Source organism: Plasmopara halstedii (genome assembly GCF_900000015.1).
Source record: "Plasmopara halstedii genome assembly, contig: Scaffold_117, whole genome shotgun sequence".
Lineage (NCBI taxonomy): Eukaryota > Oomycota > Peronosporomycetes > Peronosporales > Peronosporaceae > Plasmopara > Plasmopara halstedii.
The window spans coordinates 77373-92637 of NW_020187038.1; the positions used below are offsets into that span (position 1 = coordinate 77373).

The 15265-nt window shown below is 47.3% G+C and overlaps 3 protein-coding genes across 3 annotated transcripts; 1 reads left to right on the forward strand and 2 right to left on the reverse strand.

Annotated features, from left to right (window-relative positions):
• Positions 1-5466: 5466 nt before the first annotated feature.
• PHALS_00610 (Ubiquitin domain) lies at positions 5467-6274 on the forward strand (the record flags this gene model as incomplete). The annotated part of the gene is made up of 6 exons (XM_024717946.1): positions 5467-5534; positions 5604-5637; positions 5699-5830; positions 5883-6018; positions 6083-6178; positions 6252-6274. The coding sequence occupies 6 exons, from the start codon at positions 5467-5469 to the stop codon at positions 6272-6274; spliced, it is 489 nt and encodes a 162-aa protein (XP_024586835.1).
• A 210-nt stretch (positions 6275-6484) lies between these two features.
• On the reverse strand, positions 6485-8514 carry PHALS_00611 (myosin-like protein; the record flags this gene model as incomplete). Its single annotated transcript, XM_024717957.1, has 5 exons — positions 6485-6694; positions 6760-7587; positions 7653-7712; positions 7785-7888; positions 7962-8514. 5 exons carry the CDS (start codon positions 8512-8514, stop codon positions 6485-6487), a joined length of 1755 nt encoding a protein of 584 aa, XP_024586836.1.
• Positions 8515-9844: 1330 nt separating this feature from the next.
• On the reverse strand, positions 9845-10621 carry PHALS_00612 (uncharacterized protein; the record flags this gene model as incomplete). The annotated part of the gene is made up of 1 exon (XM_024717968.1): positions 9845-10621. The coding sequence occupies one exon, from the start codon at positions 10619-10621 to the stop codon at positions 9845-9847; it is 777 nt and encodes a 258-aa protein (XP_024586837.1).
• Positions 10622-15265: the final 4644 nt, after the last annotated feature.

Consider the following 15265-nt stretch of genomic DNA (forward strand, 5'->3'; position numbering starts at 1 on the left):
GACTAATATGTGCTGCTGCTGCATGACATGACGCTAACAGCGCATGGTTCCTCAGACCGCTTCGTGGCAGCAAGTGGCGTATCATCAGCGCTTACAATTAGCACATCGCTGCCACCGTTCCGGCACAGTCGCAGGATTTTAGGAAGGATATTCTTCAGAGAAATGTGGTTGCTGTGCAAAGTACAGCGCACTCGACTTTGTCGATGGTTATTACCGATTCCTAATGAGAGCGAGCGATATTCCGCTGACGGCGGTGAGTGCTCCGAGTAGCATGCTCTGTCTGGTGGAACCTTAAGAATTGCACCAAAAACATTTAATGATCTTGTAACGCAGTTGTTTGGGCCTCACCGGGCATATGCACAGACATCTTCGTCCACAGTCGTGCGGAGCATGGGAGGACGGATGAAGAAAATCACATCGTACATTCAAGAGCGGTGCTTGAGTGCATGCGCACGAATGAGCTGTATGCCAATGTAGACTCTTTGGCGCCGAGTAAATCCCTTTTAACGGTGCTTCATTGGGAAGCGTGGCCTTCGAGCGGATTCCGCTACGGTATAGGCCATTGTGGACTGGCCGGTTCCAATAAGCCAAAAAGACTTGCGCAAAGTGGCGTGGCCTCGCCAACTACTAGCACAAGTACAGCGAAAACTACACGGTCATTGTTGAACATCCTTAAGAAGGATGCGAAATGGTGTTGGGACACGGAGCGTCGGGAAGCTTCTGACAGGGTCAAAGCCAGCATTCTTCATTCGCCAATACTGGTGTTGCCTGACCTGGATCATCCTTTCGGTGTCGTCTGTGACGCTTCGGACTTTGCCCTCGGCTGTGCACTGCTACAAGCAGACGCGGAGGGGCGAGATCGGGTGATCGCGATCCAAACTCGCCAGTTTAAGGTGTAAGAGAAAAACTTCCCAATTCACGACACGGGATTACCTGCGTAAATTATGCACTTGTCAAGTTCAAAGATCACCTGCTCGGCTCCAAGCCGTTCGTGATCAACACATACCCTGCGTCACTACGCGCTACACAAAGTCGCCTCACCACTCGAAGTGGATACCCAGGTGGTTCCCTTTCTTCGCAGAATATAACTTCGAGGTGAAGTATAAGCCAGGAAAGAATAATGATTTTGCTGATGCATTGTCACGCAGAGCTTGCTTATGTCACGGCGGTGACGTCGTCAGTGACGGATTCGATACACGCCGCATACCCGGGCGGTGGTTTGTGCGTAGCACTGCTACGGACTCTCGGGAGGAGTTTGGAAACTTGTCACGCAGAGCTTGCTTATGTCACGGCGGTGACGTCGTCAGTGACGGATTCGATACACGCCGCATACCCGGGCGGTGGTTTGTGCGTAGCACTGCTACGGACTCTCGGGAGGAGTTTGGAAACTTGGACAAGAAGTTGTCATCGCGACTACGTGCACGGTTGCTCCGACATTCATTAAATAATGGATTGCTGTATTATAGAAACGACTTGACGGATACGCACCGAATTGTGGCTCATCACGATGAGAATTTGAAATTCTGTATCCTCTGTGAGGCCCACGACACCCCGCTCAGTAGTCATCTCGGTCGTGAGATGACACACAGCTCTGTGCGTTGCTCTACTGGTGGCTCAAACTGTACTAGTGACCGAACAGATCTCGAACATGGGTACATAGGTGCACGCATGTTCGAGATCTGTCAAAGGAAGAAACTGCTGCGAATGCTGCGGTACCGCTGGCCAGTTTGCCGGTACCCTCCGGGTGCTGGCAGTCCATGAGTTTGGACTTTGTGTTTGGCCTGCCGAAGGCCTCGGCGGGCAACACGGATATCGTGGTCCTTGTAGGATGTTTGAGCAAGATGGCGCATCTTGAGCCGGTATCGGACAACATCGACGGTGTCAGTACAGCTACGCTGATTGTGGATCGTGTCTTTCGACAACATGAACTCCTGGAGTCAATTGTTTCTGAAGGAGACCCACGCTTCACTAGGAAGTTTTGGTCGACGATTTTCAAGGTGCTAGGCGCCAAACTGAACTGGTCTTCAGCGAACCATCCGCAAACTGTTGGTCAAACTGAGCGCGTGAATCGCGTCGTCGAGGACGTCCTCCTCAGCGTCTGTACTGATACAGGCGCCGGAGCGCCATGCTGCCACTCGTAGAGTTTACTCTGAACAATGCAGCGCATTCATCTACCGGCTACACGCCATTTTACATGAGCTCGTTCATCCTCGCGTCCCGCTGACGCCACTGACTCATGGCTCTGGGCTTGGTGGGGAGGAATATCCGAGCGGCTAGCTGAGGTCAGCCGTCTCACTGTTCGTAAAGAAGTCGAAGACTTCCTGACCACCAATAGACTGGATGTTTTTTTACACGTTCGTGATGCGATGGGTAAAAGCCGAGACAGGCAGAGGAAATATACAGAAGGAAGAGGTAGAGGAGATATTGAAAACTTTGAGGTCATATCACGCATTTTCTGCCGTCTTCGAGACGAAGCTCCGTCCAAGGTTTCAAGTTTGCGGTCAAGCAGGGCGTTGAGTATACGCGAAACCTTCCCGGGTGTTTTCTGTGGGTTTGCTTAGGCCGCACCGGGATCCGGCGCAAAAGAAACGTTAGCACCGGATCGAGCGGCGCCTACCGGCGCTCGACCATCAAGAAGCTGGTCAAGCAACTGGTTTCAAGCACGAAGAGCAACAATCTCCATCGCCAACGGCGCCAAGCTCTCCACCTGCACATAAAATGACGCATTCGTCTGCTCAACGGCTAGGAGCTGCTCCGACAGAATGCGATAGTGCACAACGTGAGGCATCCGGCGCACGACGTGCTTCAAGCTCTCTAAGTCTTCCGCGCAGCGGTATGCGACCCAACATTATGTTTTGGCGGAGTTCCGATCACGACGGACCTCGTCCTCAAGAGCTCTAACAGCATTGCGAGTGACCGGATGGCGATCGACCCAGTCGTTATCGCCCGCCGCCGACTCCTCTCGACGAGAATGGTGGTGTCCACTATCACGTGGAACGTCTTGTGGGGCGGCGTCGTCGCCAGGGTCAAACCCGTATCTTGAGAAGTGGCGGGGATACCTGACTTTGAGAACATGTGGGAGTTTGAAGTTCCACTTCGGCAAGACTGTCCAGACGTCGTGGACGCTCATGATCAGAGGGATCATGATGTTCCGCGAGCTGAGCTCAAGCTATGGCCCTGAATGTCGCTGGCTCACTCGTGAGTGATACCACAGATCTCGCGGGACCGTGCTGGATCAACCCGTACGTCCCAAAGCGGTAATCCAAAGGAATTCGGCGTCGGTCCCCGAGTTTTGCAGACTCAATCCGAAGATAGCGTTCCACGCGCGCGTCTACACCCTTGTCTGTAAGTTGTACAGCAAGGAAATTTTCAGGTGCCGCTGCATCGATTGCAAAAAAAACTCTTCATCATCTGCAGCGGTTTCACCAGGGGTGAGCACCACATGAATCGCCCGCATCACGGGTCTAAGAGCTCCTCCTCTTTGAGGACGAAGTCGAGTGCACTACGTATCCAACGGGATTTCATGGGAAGCCAAGAAGCGAGCTCGGAGAAATTTTCATTCAAGCGCAGCTTGTGTAGTAGTCGGAAGCGCGATTACGTAGACGTCCAACGGTCAAGTGATCGCGTCCTCCGCTTCTGTGGCGGGATCCACCGAGCGGAAGCCGTATTCCACGAGGGTCAAGTACCGCCCCCCCTGCGGACAGCATCTAGCTGCTGCTTCTGTGCCTAGTCGAGAAATTGGTAATGGCACAGCTTCCCCCGGAAGTCGAGAGCTCGGGAATCGGACACGGCGTCCGCAGTTCAAGCAGGACTCACGTCGCGCCGCTAGGGCACCTCGCCCTCTTCTTCTTCTATCCTGGAAAAAAAGTATCCGAACCGTAGTCGACATCCTTCAAATCCTCGACGAGGTAATCCATCGCCCATGGCGGGCGCGGTGCGCGGTGTGGAGTAGATATCGCGTCTGTGTTGTTGATTGTGCGACCATGTCGCTGACGATACGCTGCGCGGTACTCGGTTATCGAGAGCTTGGGCTGCGAAGCTGTGGGCGTGCTGTCCGAAGTTGCACCGCGTGCAGGAGACAAAGAAGGGCTCATCTCGCGATCGTTCACAGGACCAGCAAGGCTGGAAGTCTTCCGTGTCCACAACACAGGGATCATTGAGCAGAAAATTCGTGAAGAGGATCCTGGTGATGCTGTGGTGCCTTAGACACACGAGACTCGTTCGAGACGATAGTAGCATTGGAACTGTAGGTGGTTATAGTTTTGATGGAGCGGGATTTCACGTGCCGTGGTATGGCTGGTGTGGGTCACACGATGGTATGACCACACATTTGTGTGGCTACACTTGAACAAGAAGTCAGTACGTGGCTGGTCTGTCAGTAGTTATACATTTAATTAGGATATAGATGGGAAAACCTATAGATTTAGATATAGGCGCCATTTGCCGCATATAATATCGAGAAATACAGTTTACATTTCAAACGAAAGAGTTAATTAGGCTTGGGTTAAGGCTGTTGTCACTCTTGGAGTTAGTGGATTGCAAACCGCTGAATTTGCACTAGTTCCAAGTATAGAGCGAAGGTCACCGACCTTACCAAGCTTCCTCTAAGCGAAAAAGCTACAGCAGCCGCTGCAATTTGGACAAGGCTCGGTGTAGCTCTTGTGTTTACAGTAGAGCAAGCAGGACTCCTAGAACTAGGTCCAGCTCATCCGAAGAAGCTAGTCATCGTAACGATTTTTTGACGACGTGTCGCAGTACTTTTTGTTGATAAAAGGAGACAGAATGCGGGACTGGTGCAGCGATGAGGAATGAGCACAGTGAACGAACCTCACACAATTGGCACAATTGTAACAAATACAATACTGTACAATTGTGCAAAATTCACGTTGCACTTTGGTCAAATTGTGAGTATTTATAAGTACCGAAGTATTGATATTTATGAAAATGATGGAGGGATTCGTAGTACACATGGCTTAAGTCAGATGCACTAAAATGTAGATAAGTTGTATAAGCTTGGATAGCCTTGATTTTTAATAAATTCTCTCCAAAATAACAGAGCTGTTATGCAATACGGTAGAGGCTCTCGGTGTTCTCCTGGTAGAAGCGTACGAACCCAACCTCTGTGTGTTTGTCACGGCCTCTTTAAGTCAAAGCTTCTTTTGTGCAAAGTGCATGGTAAATCCGTATGTCTGAATGTGGGTCTAGATTGCTGCATGTTGCACTGCCCTTCCCCTATGTTTTACTGTTGAAACTATCACGCTGAATGCCGAAGAGTCGAAAAGAAATGTTGGCAGGTTCAGCCAGAATCAAAATACAGATTTTAAATTACACTTATTTGAGCAATACTTCGAACATCGCATTGACGATAATTTCAACGAGGCCTGTCGATTTTTGTCCTATATTTGCGAGCACGCAAAAAAGGACCAGTTCGAAAATTTGTCGCTTTCGTTGCCGCCCTTGAAGCTCATGGACAGTAGAAATTCGTCTTCTACGAACCTTCAGGATGAATGGGAGCTTGTAGACGATAATGTGCGGTACGAAATGCTCTGTTTTGTCCTGCTTGTGGAATCAATGAAAACTTATTCTACGTTGGTCGCACACAGGGCTAACGCACCGGTGGCATCGCCTCATAAAGGGGTAAAGCAATAATTGTTATATTTTGCTACTGGTTGTCTTATTCATGGGCTTGTCGAGACAGAAACCAGAGGAAGAAGATGGAGTCGCATACAAGGCACCCGAGGGCTTCTTGTCCGTTCGACTACGCCAAGGCGAAGAGATTCGAACTTCGTGGTTTAAGGCCACGCAGCAAGTTGACGAATTTATCAATATGGTGAGCTGTGACCAGTATTAGCAGCTGTCACAATCACTTAATACTGTTGAAGTTCTTTGCAGCAGAGCTCGCCAACAAAAAAAAAGTTAGGCTTATTTACATGGGCATGCTGCTTCTTTCTAGTCGCACCATGGGCGAGTACGGCATTGAAGAAAATGGGGTGATCCACAGCGTTATTACCGATGCGCGTACGTAATATTATCTAAAGCTGAACATTAGAGGCTGCTAGTGATGTTTTATTTCTGTATACAGCTTCAACACCCAATCCAGAGGCAGTGATCCAGGCAAACCTCAAGCCCATAAACCCCCAAAACTCTTTGCTACTTCTCACGGGAATGTTCTTATACGGTATGTGGACACTCTTCTATCATTTCCCGGACATCTTTACCTGGAGATCCGTAGTCCTACTGGCATTATTCAGCGCGATGCACATTACCGCCGTAGTCTCTCGTGTTAGTTCCTGACAACGGTCATTATCTATTCATCTTCGTGATTTACAGCTGTGGGTCGCTCGGTTTTGATAAGTATCCTTTGGGGCAGCTAGTATTTATTAGAAGCTGCGTTTTGTTTGCTCAAATGTTTAAATTTCGTCATTCATTCATCACACAATGTTCTTCACGCACAAAACGCATATACTAAACCGATTAAAAAACGTCACTTTCGCCTGCTGAGGAAAAACGATGCACCAGCAAGTGCAGCAACAGCAGCGGCATAAACGACCATTCCGATCGTCGTTTCGCTGTTATGCGCCAGCACTCGGCGAACAAGTCGGTAATGAGGAACCATGAGCCGAATATACTTATTTCCCCAGGTGCGCGCGCGATTTACAGCATCTCTCAACTCAGAATCCTCAGAAAGTAGCACCTGCAATAAAAAAAAAACAAGTGTGACCTCGTCTAAAATACGGCACTCATCACCTTCATACGCACATGATCGCCTTCGTCATCAACGTAAAAGACACGGCGAATGGTATTATCACCAAGCCGGGTTTGAACATCCACAAGCAGCTGGCTCACGGACTCAGCAGAGCTAGTAAAACGGTGGTTGTTACCATAAGAATCGGCAAGTTTGTAAACAAATACATCGGGAACATGCCCTTCTTCAGTTAAAGGGTTCTCATCCAGAGCTGCTGAGTCACCCGTTGCACGTGTTCCTACCGACAATTGAAACTCATTCCACGATTGTCGCCCCACCAAAACCGGAGTGTCAATGCCATCTGCATCGGAATCATTCACACCGACGTTCGACCGATCATCCTCAACTTCTTCGTGTTCACCAGAGTCGTTTGACTTCTTCAAACTGCTTCGAAATTGATCCCAAAGCGGCTGAACACCATCGCTTCTAACACTTTGAAAAGTGCCCATTTGTTGAATAACACCGTGCGTAACCTGCAGAACATCCACGATACCCACCAACTTTTCACCATCACCGAAGACGGGTACGTGCAAAAAACTTCCATTGTGCATCGAATGAAGTGTTTCCAAAATCGTTGTGCTTAAAGTGGCTGTTTGTGGGTCAGGCGTCATCACACTAGACAGCAAAGACTCATTGGGCTTCAGCGATAAAGCTACCACACGTCGCATCAGATCCTTTGACGTGAAAATTCCCGCTGTACGACCCGCTTCATCGCACACCATGACTGCGTTTGTCTTATGATTCAGCATCACACATGCTGCGTCCATAGCTGTTGACTTCGGTCTAAGCACAGGCACCTCCGATCCTTCTACTATGATTGCTGATAGCGTTGGGAGGAATAGCTGCAGCACATTTACACAATGTAAGTAAGGACCTATTAAATTAAACCAATGCGTTGTAGTCTTACCTTCCGCCGCAAAGACTCAAAAAGGTTTGCCTCTGTGGACCCTGGCAATGTTCTTTGTAGCTAGTGTCCAGCGCAAAATCAGGTAATGTCAATAACATTGTGCTTTACTATATTGATATATCGCAAGTTTACCTTTTTTACCGTTTCTTCCAAGCGATCGGAAGAAATTCGATACGCATGCTCAAGTTTTGTTATTGCTTCGTAAAGGCACTTGGCAATGTCCAGTATGCCCACCACTGCAAATCACAAAGTATTACTCTAGGCATGAATTTAAAAAACTGCACTCAGTTCGCCCAAATTGACTCCTACCCTTATCGTTATCTGTGACTGGCAAGTGGCGAAATTGTCCTGATATCATCATCTTTAATGCGTCGATTGCGCTGGAACTAGCTGATACGCACGATGGATCGGGCGTCATAACCTCAAAAGCCAATGTCGTACAAGGGTCTCTACCCACCGCCACCACTTTCACCGCAACGTCCCGGTCTGTTAAAATGCCTGTGAGCAAACCGCTCTTGTTCACGAGCAGTGACGCATCTGTCTTCCGCTCCACCATCATACGAACGCACTGTGCCACTGTGGTGTGGTCACCCTGTAATAGCGCACACGATGGCCGCATATGCTTCACAGACTGGCTATAGGTGCGACTTGAGCGGTTCTTTCGTCGCTCTTGAGTACCGCGGGACAATGATTCATGCTCCTGCTCTTCCTGTATATCTGAAGGCGCTGCTTTCGCACTTCCCGTGACCGAATGATGTCCTTGCTGCTGACGCTCTTTCGCCTTGCGGCTCGCTTTTTTCGTGGAGAAAACAAGCTGCTGCGCACGAGGCTTGCGGGCGTCCTTCTCCCGCTGCTGACGCATTGATTACTTGTTGCTGCTTAGGTTTGATGGAACCCAAGAATCTGAATCCTTCTCCGACTTTTCAATTTTCTCAGAAATATTTGGTGGTATTCTGCGCACAATATAGTAAAACTGTAGGGATCATATTAGTAGTGATAGTAGTTTGAAAGAATGATAATATCATCGAAGCCCAATTGCTTTCCTAACACTGATCACTATCTGAAATCTGACGTAAATTTGCACCGGAAAAGTCGTGAGTTTTTTTTTGTTTATGCTCCGCAGGGCGACCATATTTGACAGCCAAACAGACGATAACACTCGTTTGAGATATAAACTCGCACAGGTTGTTGATCCAAACTTTTGTTAAGCGTAAACGAATTTGTCGGTTTGATAGCTACCCTAATGAAGTCAAATGCACACCTTGTCATCTTCGTTTAGTCGAACGGCAAATAAGTATCAGTGGATTTGTAAGCTAGGCCACAACTTCAATCCGCGGTCCCTAGAAGACAAATGGATCGCTTCCAGCGCTCAGAACGAGAAGAATGAATAAATGTGAGCCTATTGACTATTAAACGATGCGCGCAGCACTTATATTTTTTATGCTGACGAACAGGTTATCGGCCTCGCTTGCAATGTAGCCGCATGGAACTATAACATTCCTTATCCAAGTTGCTTTGTTAGCCAGGATAAACCCACGGAGCCAAGAAGCAGGCTACGATAATGAACGTGAAAGCTTAAAACGAGCTTAACAATCTGAATGGTCAAGGTGTGAGAGAGTTAAGTGCTGCTACGGTAGACGCAAATAATATGTGGTTAGAGCAAACAGAGCAAACGTGAACGTACGGATCTAAAATTAATAATAATCACCTTTGTGGAATATATATATTTATATATGATTTTTTCTGTCGGTTGTCCTGCTTTTTACTTCTTTTGTATGTTCTGAAACATATTTGCTTTCAGGACGTGGTCGAGAATGTCTGGTCATTATTTGCGGATGCAATTATTCTAAATCCAACATCCGAATTATGTTCTATTCACTGTGCTCAGACAAACAAAGGTCCTTCGTTAGTTTGACAACTGACAATGGGCGAGGTTTATTACACCACTTCTTGGTTTCTAGTACCCTGTAATAGTTTAACATCAAAACCATGAGTTATTGTCGATTGCCAATCAGGTTACCGTCTCAATCTCACGTTATAGTTCTCTAGGCTGAAGTCATTTCATTCACCTAGCATTGTCACCGATTGCGGATCATCGACTGCTTACTGGAATTTTACCATCACTCCATACGCACTCCGAAATGAAGACGGTATGAAGACATATACGAACGTAATTTTACGTAAAAAGCCCTCTACTGGATACAGCAAGGGATAGAGGGTTTCCTGCTCTCCTCTTCAAGTACATCGCTTTCCGGAAAAGAGATATCAGCAAACGAGAATTCGTCATTTAGCTCAACAGCAAAGCAGACTGCAAGTCTGCCGTACTTAGCCGAGTTTGTCCACCCGGGATACTGCGACCGCAGCACTATTGATACGCTATCACCTAAATTTAAGCTTCTAAGCAAAAAAGCAGAGCTGGTAAAATATCTGCGGTGGTGGCGAAAGTTTCTGCCAGCTCGAAGGTTTGGGTAAAATGGCACACGCGCTAACTCATTGCTCTCCCCCATTGCAACTGTGGACCTCACCACCAGCTCACACCAGGAACTCGATTCACGGTAAGTACCATTGTGCTCGCGTCCATCTGTGGCCCACCCTTGGTCCTTGGACACGCAATCTGCTACCACCAGCGAACATTTACTCACGTCCACTCCAAGCGGAATCTGTAGCTCTTCAGGGGTAGGCAGCTGTAATCGCACATATTCTTCATTCATATTACTACGACCACGACAAAAGTCTGAAGTCTCAGCTTGAAAAGCGAGCAGTACGCCCGCAAGCTCCAGGATGCTGTTCACCACGTCTAAGGGAAATTGGAGTTGCGCCACGATGGAGGCGATGTATAGGATTTCATTTATCGGGCGAGGCTGAATCTCAGCGAGGTTCTCCTCCTGTGTCGCCTTGTGCGCCTCGCCGGTCGCAAATATGGAATCGTTCACCACGTACACACCGTCGTCCGTCTCATGAGTCATCATTTTGTCGTACCAGACTAAAAATCTTTGTCTTTTGAAATGAATACTAAGTGTGTGTACACAGTTGTTATGGGCAAAATACGATTTATGCACATTTGTGCTATTGTGCAAAATTCCTATTTCGGAGTCGGTTAGGGTCACCGTCTTCATGAAAAAAAGCATTTGAACGGGTGCAGTCATGACAACCTTTTTGAAGGAAGCGGTGGATGTTGCATTCGTTGCGAATGTAACATTTATTCAGTTTGGGTGCCGATGGCGGAGGCTCTGTAAGCGTGCCAGACGTGATGGACCTTAACCGAGCTGAAAAAGAAGAAAGAAGTCACTTTGTTGCCGTGTAGCCTGGTTGTACTCGCAGGTGCGAAAGCACTATCCTAGTACCTAGCATTGAGATACGAAGGGTCGAGCACCCATGCAAAAGCGTCCGACGAACCCGTTATTAAGAGGTCGAGTCTCAGGAGGATCTCCTGCACATACTTGGGACAAACTGGATTCTGTTGTACCTCCTAATGTCGAAGTCAACGTAATTCAAGGTAGCAACTCTACCAATCAGAGTAAGAAATTCACAGCCTAGTATCAACATCAGCACCTCTAAATTTGTAACGGGGTTTCACGTGCCCTTGTATGAAGGGTGTAACGGGGTTACACGTACCCTGGAAACAGGGGTGTGTCACACGAGATGGGCATGGTGTGACTGCACCCAAATAAGAATACGGTACGTAGCTGGGTAGCCAGTAGCTATGCATGTATTTAGATTTTGCTATATATATTTAGGTGAATCTTTACATTTAAAATTAGGGGGCTTCGCCGCAGATAAGAATAACTAGAGGCAGTTTTTGATTTAAACGGAAAAGTTTATTAGCCTTGGGGAAAGGCAATAATTACTCTTGGAGTAAGCGGACTGCGATCCGCTAAACTCGAACTTGTTCTGAGTATAGAACGAAAGGTCAGATACCTAACTTACGCTTCCTCAAAGCGGAAAGCTACGGCAGTTCCGCTGCAAAGGGTGTGGGTAACACAAGATGGTGTGCACACACAATGGTGTGCTACACTTTATAAAGAAGTCTGTACGTGGCTGGAACAGTCAGCAGTTTTACATTTAATTAGGCTTTTCTTTATAGATAGGAAAACCAATAGATCTAGATACAGGCGGCTTTGCCGCAGATGAAAACGAAAATTACAGTCTACATTTTAAACGAAAGAGTTGATTAGCCTATTATGCTCGTTATGGTTGTAGTTACTCTAGGAGTAAGTGGATTGCGATCCGCTACACTCGTATTGGTTTTAAGTATAGAACGAGGGTCACCGACCTTAACCAAGCTACCTCTAAGCAAAAGAGATACGGCAGCTCCGCTGTAAATTTGCGAGGCCGCGAGAACTTCTGATTTGACTCGATTTGATCGCTATGTGTAAATGTGTACGACACGCTCCTAGCAAAAATTGTTAATGGAGCGTGGTGGCATTAAACATGTCTAACGCAGAGCTAGTATTCATACGATGGGGACATGTTGAAGGTTCCGCTGAGCCTTCCTATAAAATCAAAGAGCTCTCACAGCGTGAAATGCCACTCATCCCGAATTTGATTCGATATATGATCTCAATTCAGCTAGTGCGGCTTGAACACCACGATATTCTCGCTCATTCGAAGGACGATGATGACAGATTTGCCGAATAAGTGCCATTGGAGCAACGCAGTGCGGTGCTAGAATGTACGCGTAGATCTGGTATTTATTTGTTCAATTCTTGGTTCAGCTCTGTTTGTTGTCTAATCAGATCACATGAGCTTGCGTTATGCTGTTCGGTCGCCTCGCTCGTCACAGTAAATGGCTTGCTGGTTGTCATTCTTAGCAGAACACAATTCACGGTCGCGTACAAGTCAGGGAAACTGATGCTGGCAGACGCATTGTCATGTCGTCTTGATTATGAGCTAGCTCCTATCATTTTATTGGAAGCGATGCCTATTTTGAGGATTAACATTATGATCTGATCAACAGAAGGAGTTCTTCTTGGCACTCGCTTCAATATGACCACAGCGGTACACCCAAAGACCGATGGGCAAACATAACGTGCCAAGCGACTGGTCGGTGATATGTTAGAAAGCTTCCTGTGCGAAACACCCTGCTGAAAAGAGTTCATTATTACCATTAAAGTGAATTTGCTCTCAGCAATTCACTTCATTCTCCACCGTAAATACCGCTTTGCGCGATGGGTGGTGTCTCAAATGTATGTGGGGAGGATCTCGGCGATTTGCTGCCTCCCAAATTGATACAATCAATGATTGGAATGTGAAGCGCAAATACAAGGACGCACTGGGCTCATTCATCATGAGTCGTGATGATCACTCGGGTGCGAGACGCAATGGCGAATGAAGATCTGCAAAGGAATACGCAGATAGACGAGGTCGTCAAGGCAAAATGTTTTTTTCTGGGGATTTATGTACAACTTCGTACTATGAACCTATCAGACGATGCGGATATAAGCTTGGGAACCTCGAAGCTATTCTCTCGCTTCATCGATTCGTTCCGAGTGGTGTCATGCCATGGGAATGCGTGCGCTATCGACCTGCGAAGCTGGCTAAGGACACATCCATTGTTCTACGTAAGGCTCTTCAAGTCCAACTTTAGCGTCGACGCAATTTCTGGATGTAACGCAGTCGTATTTGAAGGTGGCGTCAGAGCCACGGCTTCAGCACGAGGGTCGTAAGCTGAACCCCTTCGTATCGTCGCCTCAGCATTATCCTCGGAATCACTAGGATCAACGTAAATATCGGGAACAAACGAACGATCGTGAGAGTCGGAACGTCGACAGCAAGCAGATGGCTGCTGATTGTTTTGGCGAATACTCCGGGAAATGTCTCCAATCAAATCAGACGAAGATTGTGGAGCAGCCACAGAAGGAGCAGAGGGTACGCCCTCTTCGGGCACCCCCCCTCTTCTTATTCGACACTAAATATATACTGCGATGTCGAGAAAGTGGCGGCGGAGTGGATCGTCTGCAGTCGGAAGGTGCCCTTGGTGAAATGGCTAAGTTAAGCAGCGTACGGGAGTATTGGGAGTCTCGTAGTTGTCTTTTTCACGACTGTTGCTGTATCGTTTTTGAGATTGATGCAGGTCCAAAGACGGACTCCGCTTACAGGATCCGTTCCATTCTTTTCTTTTTCTCTGTCGCTGTGGACTCGACTAATGACCGCACGTACTTCTGAGCCATATCAATATCGAAGTGAACCTGATCCTGTGCTGTTGAATGGCCAAATCGAAATGTCATATCATGTATCTTCAGCAATTCTGCAGTTGTATTCGCGTTTCGCAAGCGATGGATATCCAAGGATTTGGTTCCATGAATCCATGACCAAAATCGAGTGTCGATTATCTGGACGGAATCCAGATATAATTACTGTATGTACGGTACGTAAATGAGCCTTTGTGAGTCCCCTTCAGCACGTGTGATCGGTCCGATGGCGCGAAAATTCGCGGTTTGAGTCATCACTCGAGCTTCCATTCGAAAAAAGAAATTTGTCAAACTTTACAGTACCACCACGTCGGTCGTAATATTTGTGACGATGTTCAATTTCACGGTCGCGCAAATTCGCTACGACTGAAGCGTCGATAGGCTATTAACAGCAATCGTCATTTGCCCAAGCTGGTCCTTTGATGCCAGGTTTTGCTCACCGTGCGGAAGCGCCGTTTGACGTGGAATTGGAGCATTATTCAAGTTTGATGACGGCATCCTCGGACTTAAGCGCGGTTTTGCTCTGCGCTCGTCGTCGGCGCAAGTCGTCTTCGACGCGATCAACTTCGTGTGGGTCACGATTGATCGAGTCATAGAGTCGGAGAAAATTCTGAAGAAATGTCTGAAGAAGAGACTGAAGAAAAGACTGAAGAAAACACTAAAGAATAATTTTAGGAAGAGCTAGAGAATTTTAGAAATTTGAATAAACTCACTTTTGATTGGTGGTGGTTTCATGGGCCAAGTCCCATCACACCTGTTGTGTGGACCACATACATCGTGTAGCTTTCATGAAATTTACACCCTGTATAGTTGTATATCCCCCTATCAGTTCCATTGTATCAGAACTGGAAGAACTTATCAGGTTAGGCTACTGAAAGCTATTGGCCATAATAATTAATGTTTCTTTACCTTTCCTCCCCTTCACGAAAGCCAACGACCCGCTGGGAGCGAGCAACACGCGGTGAGGCATGTCGACTGAACTTAGCTTTTTTTAGAAAGAGTGTGTACACGGAAAGGCAATCCCCGTTACACTTCCTTGTCGCACAAACGTTTGTGTTGTGTTTGAGAGACTGGTTGTGAACAGCGCCCTCTTACATTTTTAAATCTGTACGTGTAGTTTTTATACATATAATCTCTAGGAGCTCCAGTTGGTCTATTCATGTAGCTTCAGGGTCATAACCACTTATCAATTCATTAGCATTTTAACTGCATACATATGGATTCTTCCTCCCAAGTGCAAGCGTGCGTTCTGTGTTCATAGCTGTCGTTAATAGCCTCTTACAGCCTTAAATAGACAAAAAGAGTGTAAAACCGATTGTGGCCGGTATCTTGGTGGGAAGGGTGTATCAGTATACATTTTATACTACGGAGGTGCGAAAGGCAAGGTGCGCCGCTCGAAGGTGCCCACGTCAATCGGAACAA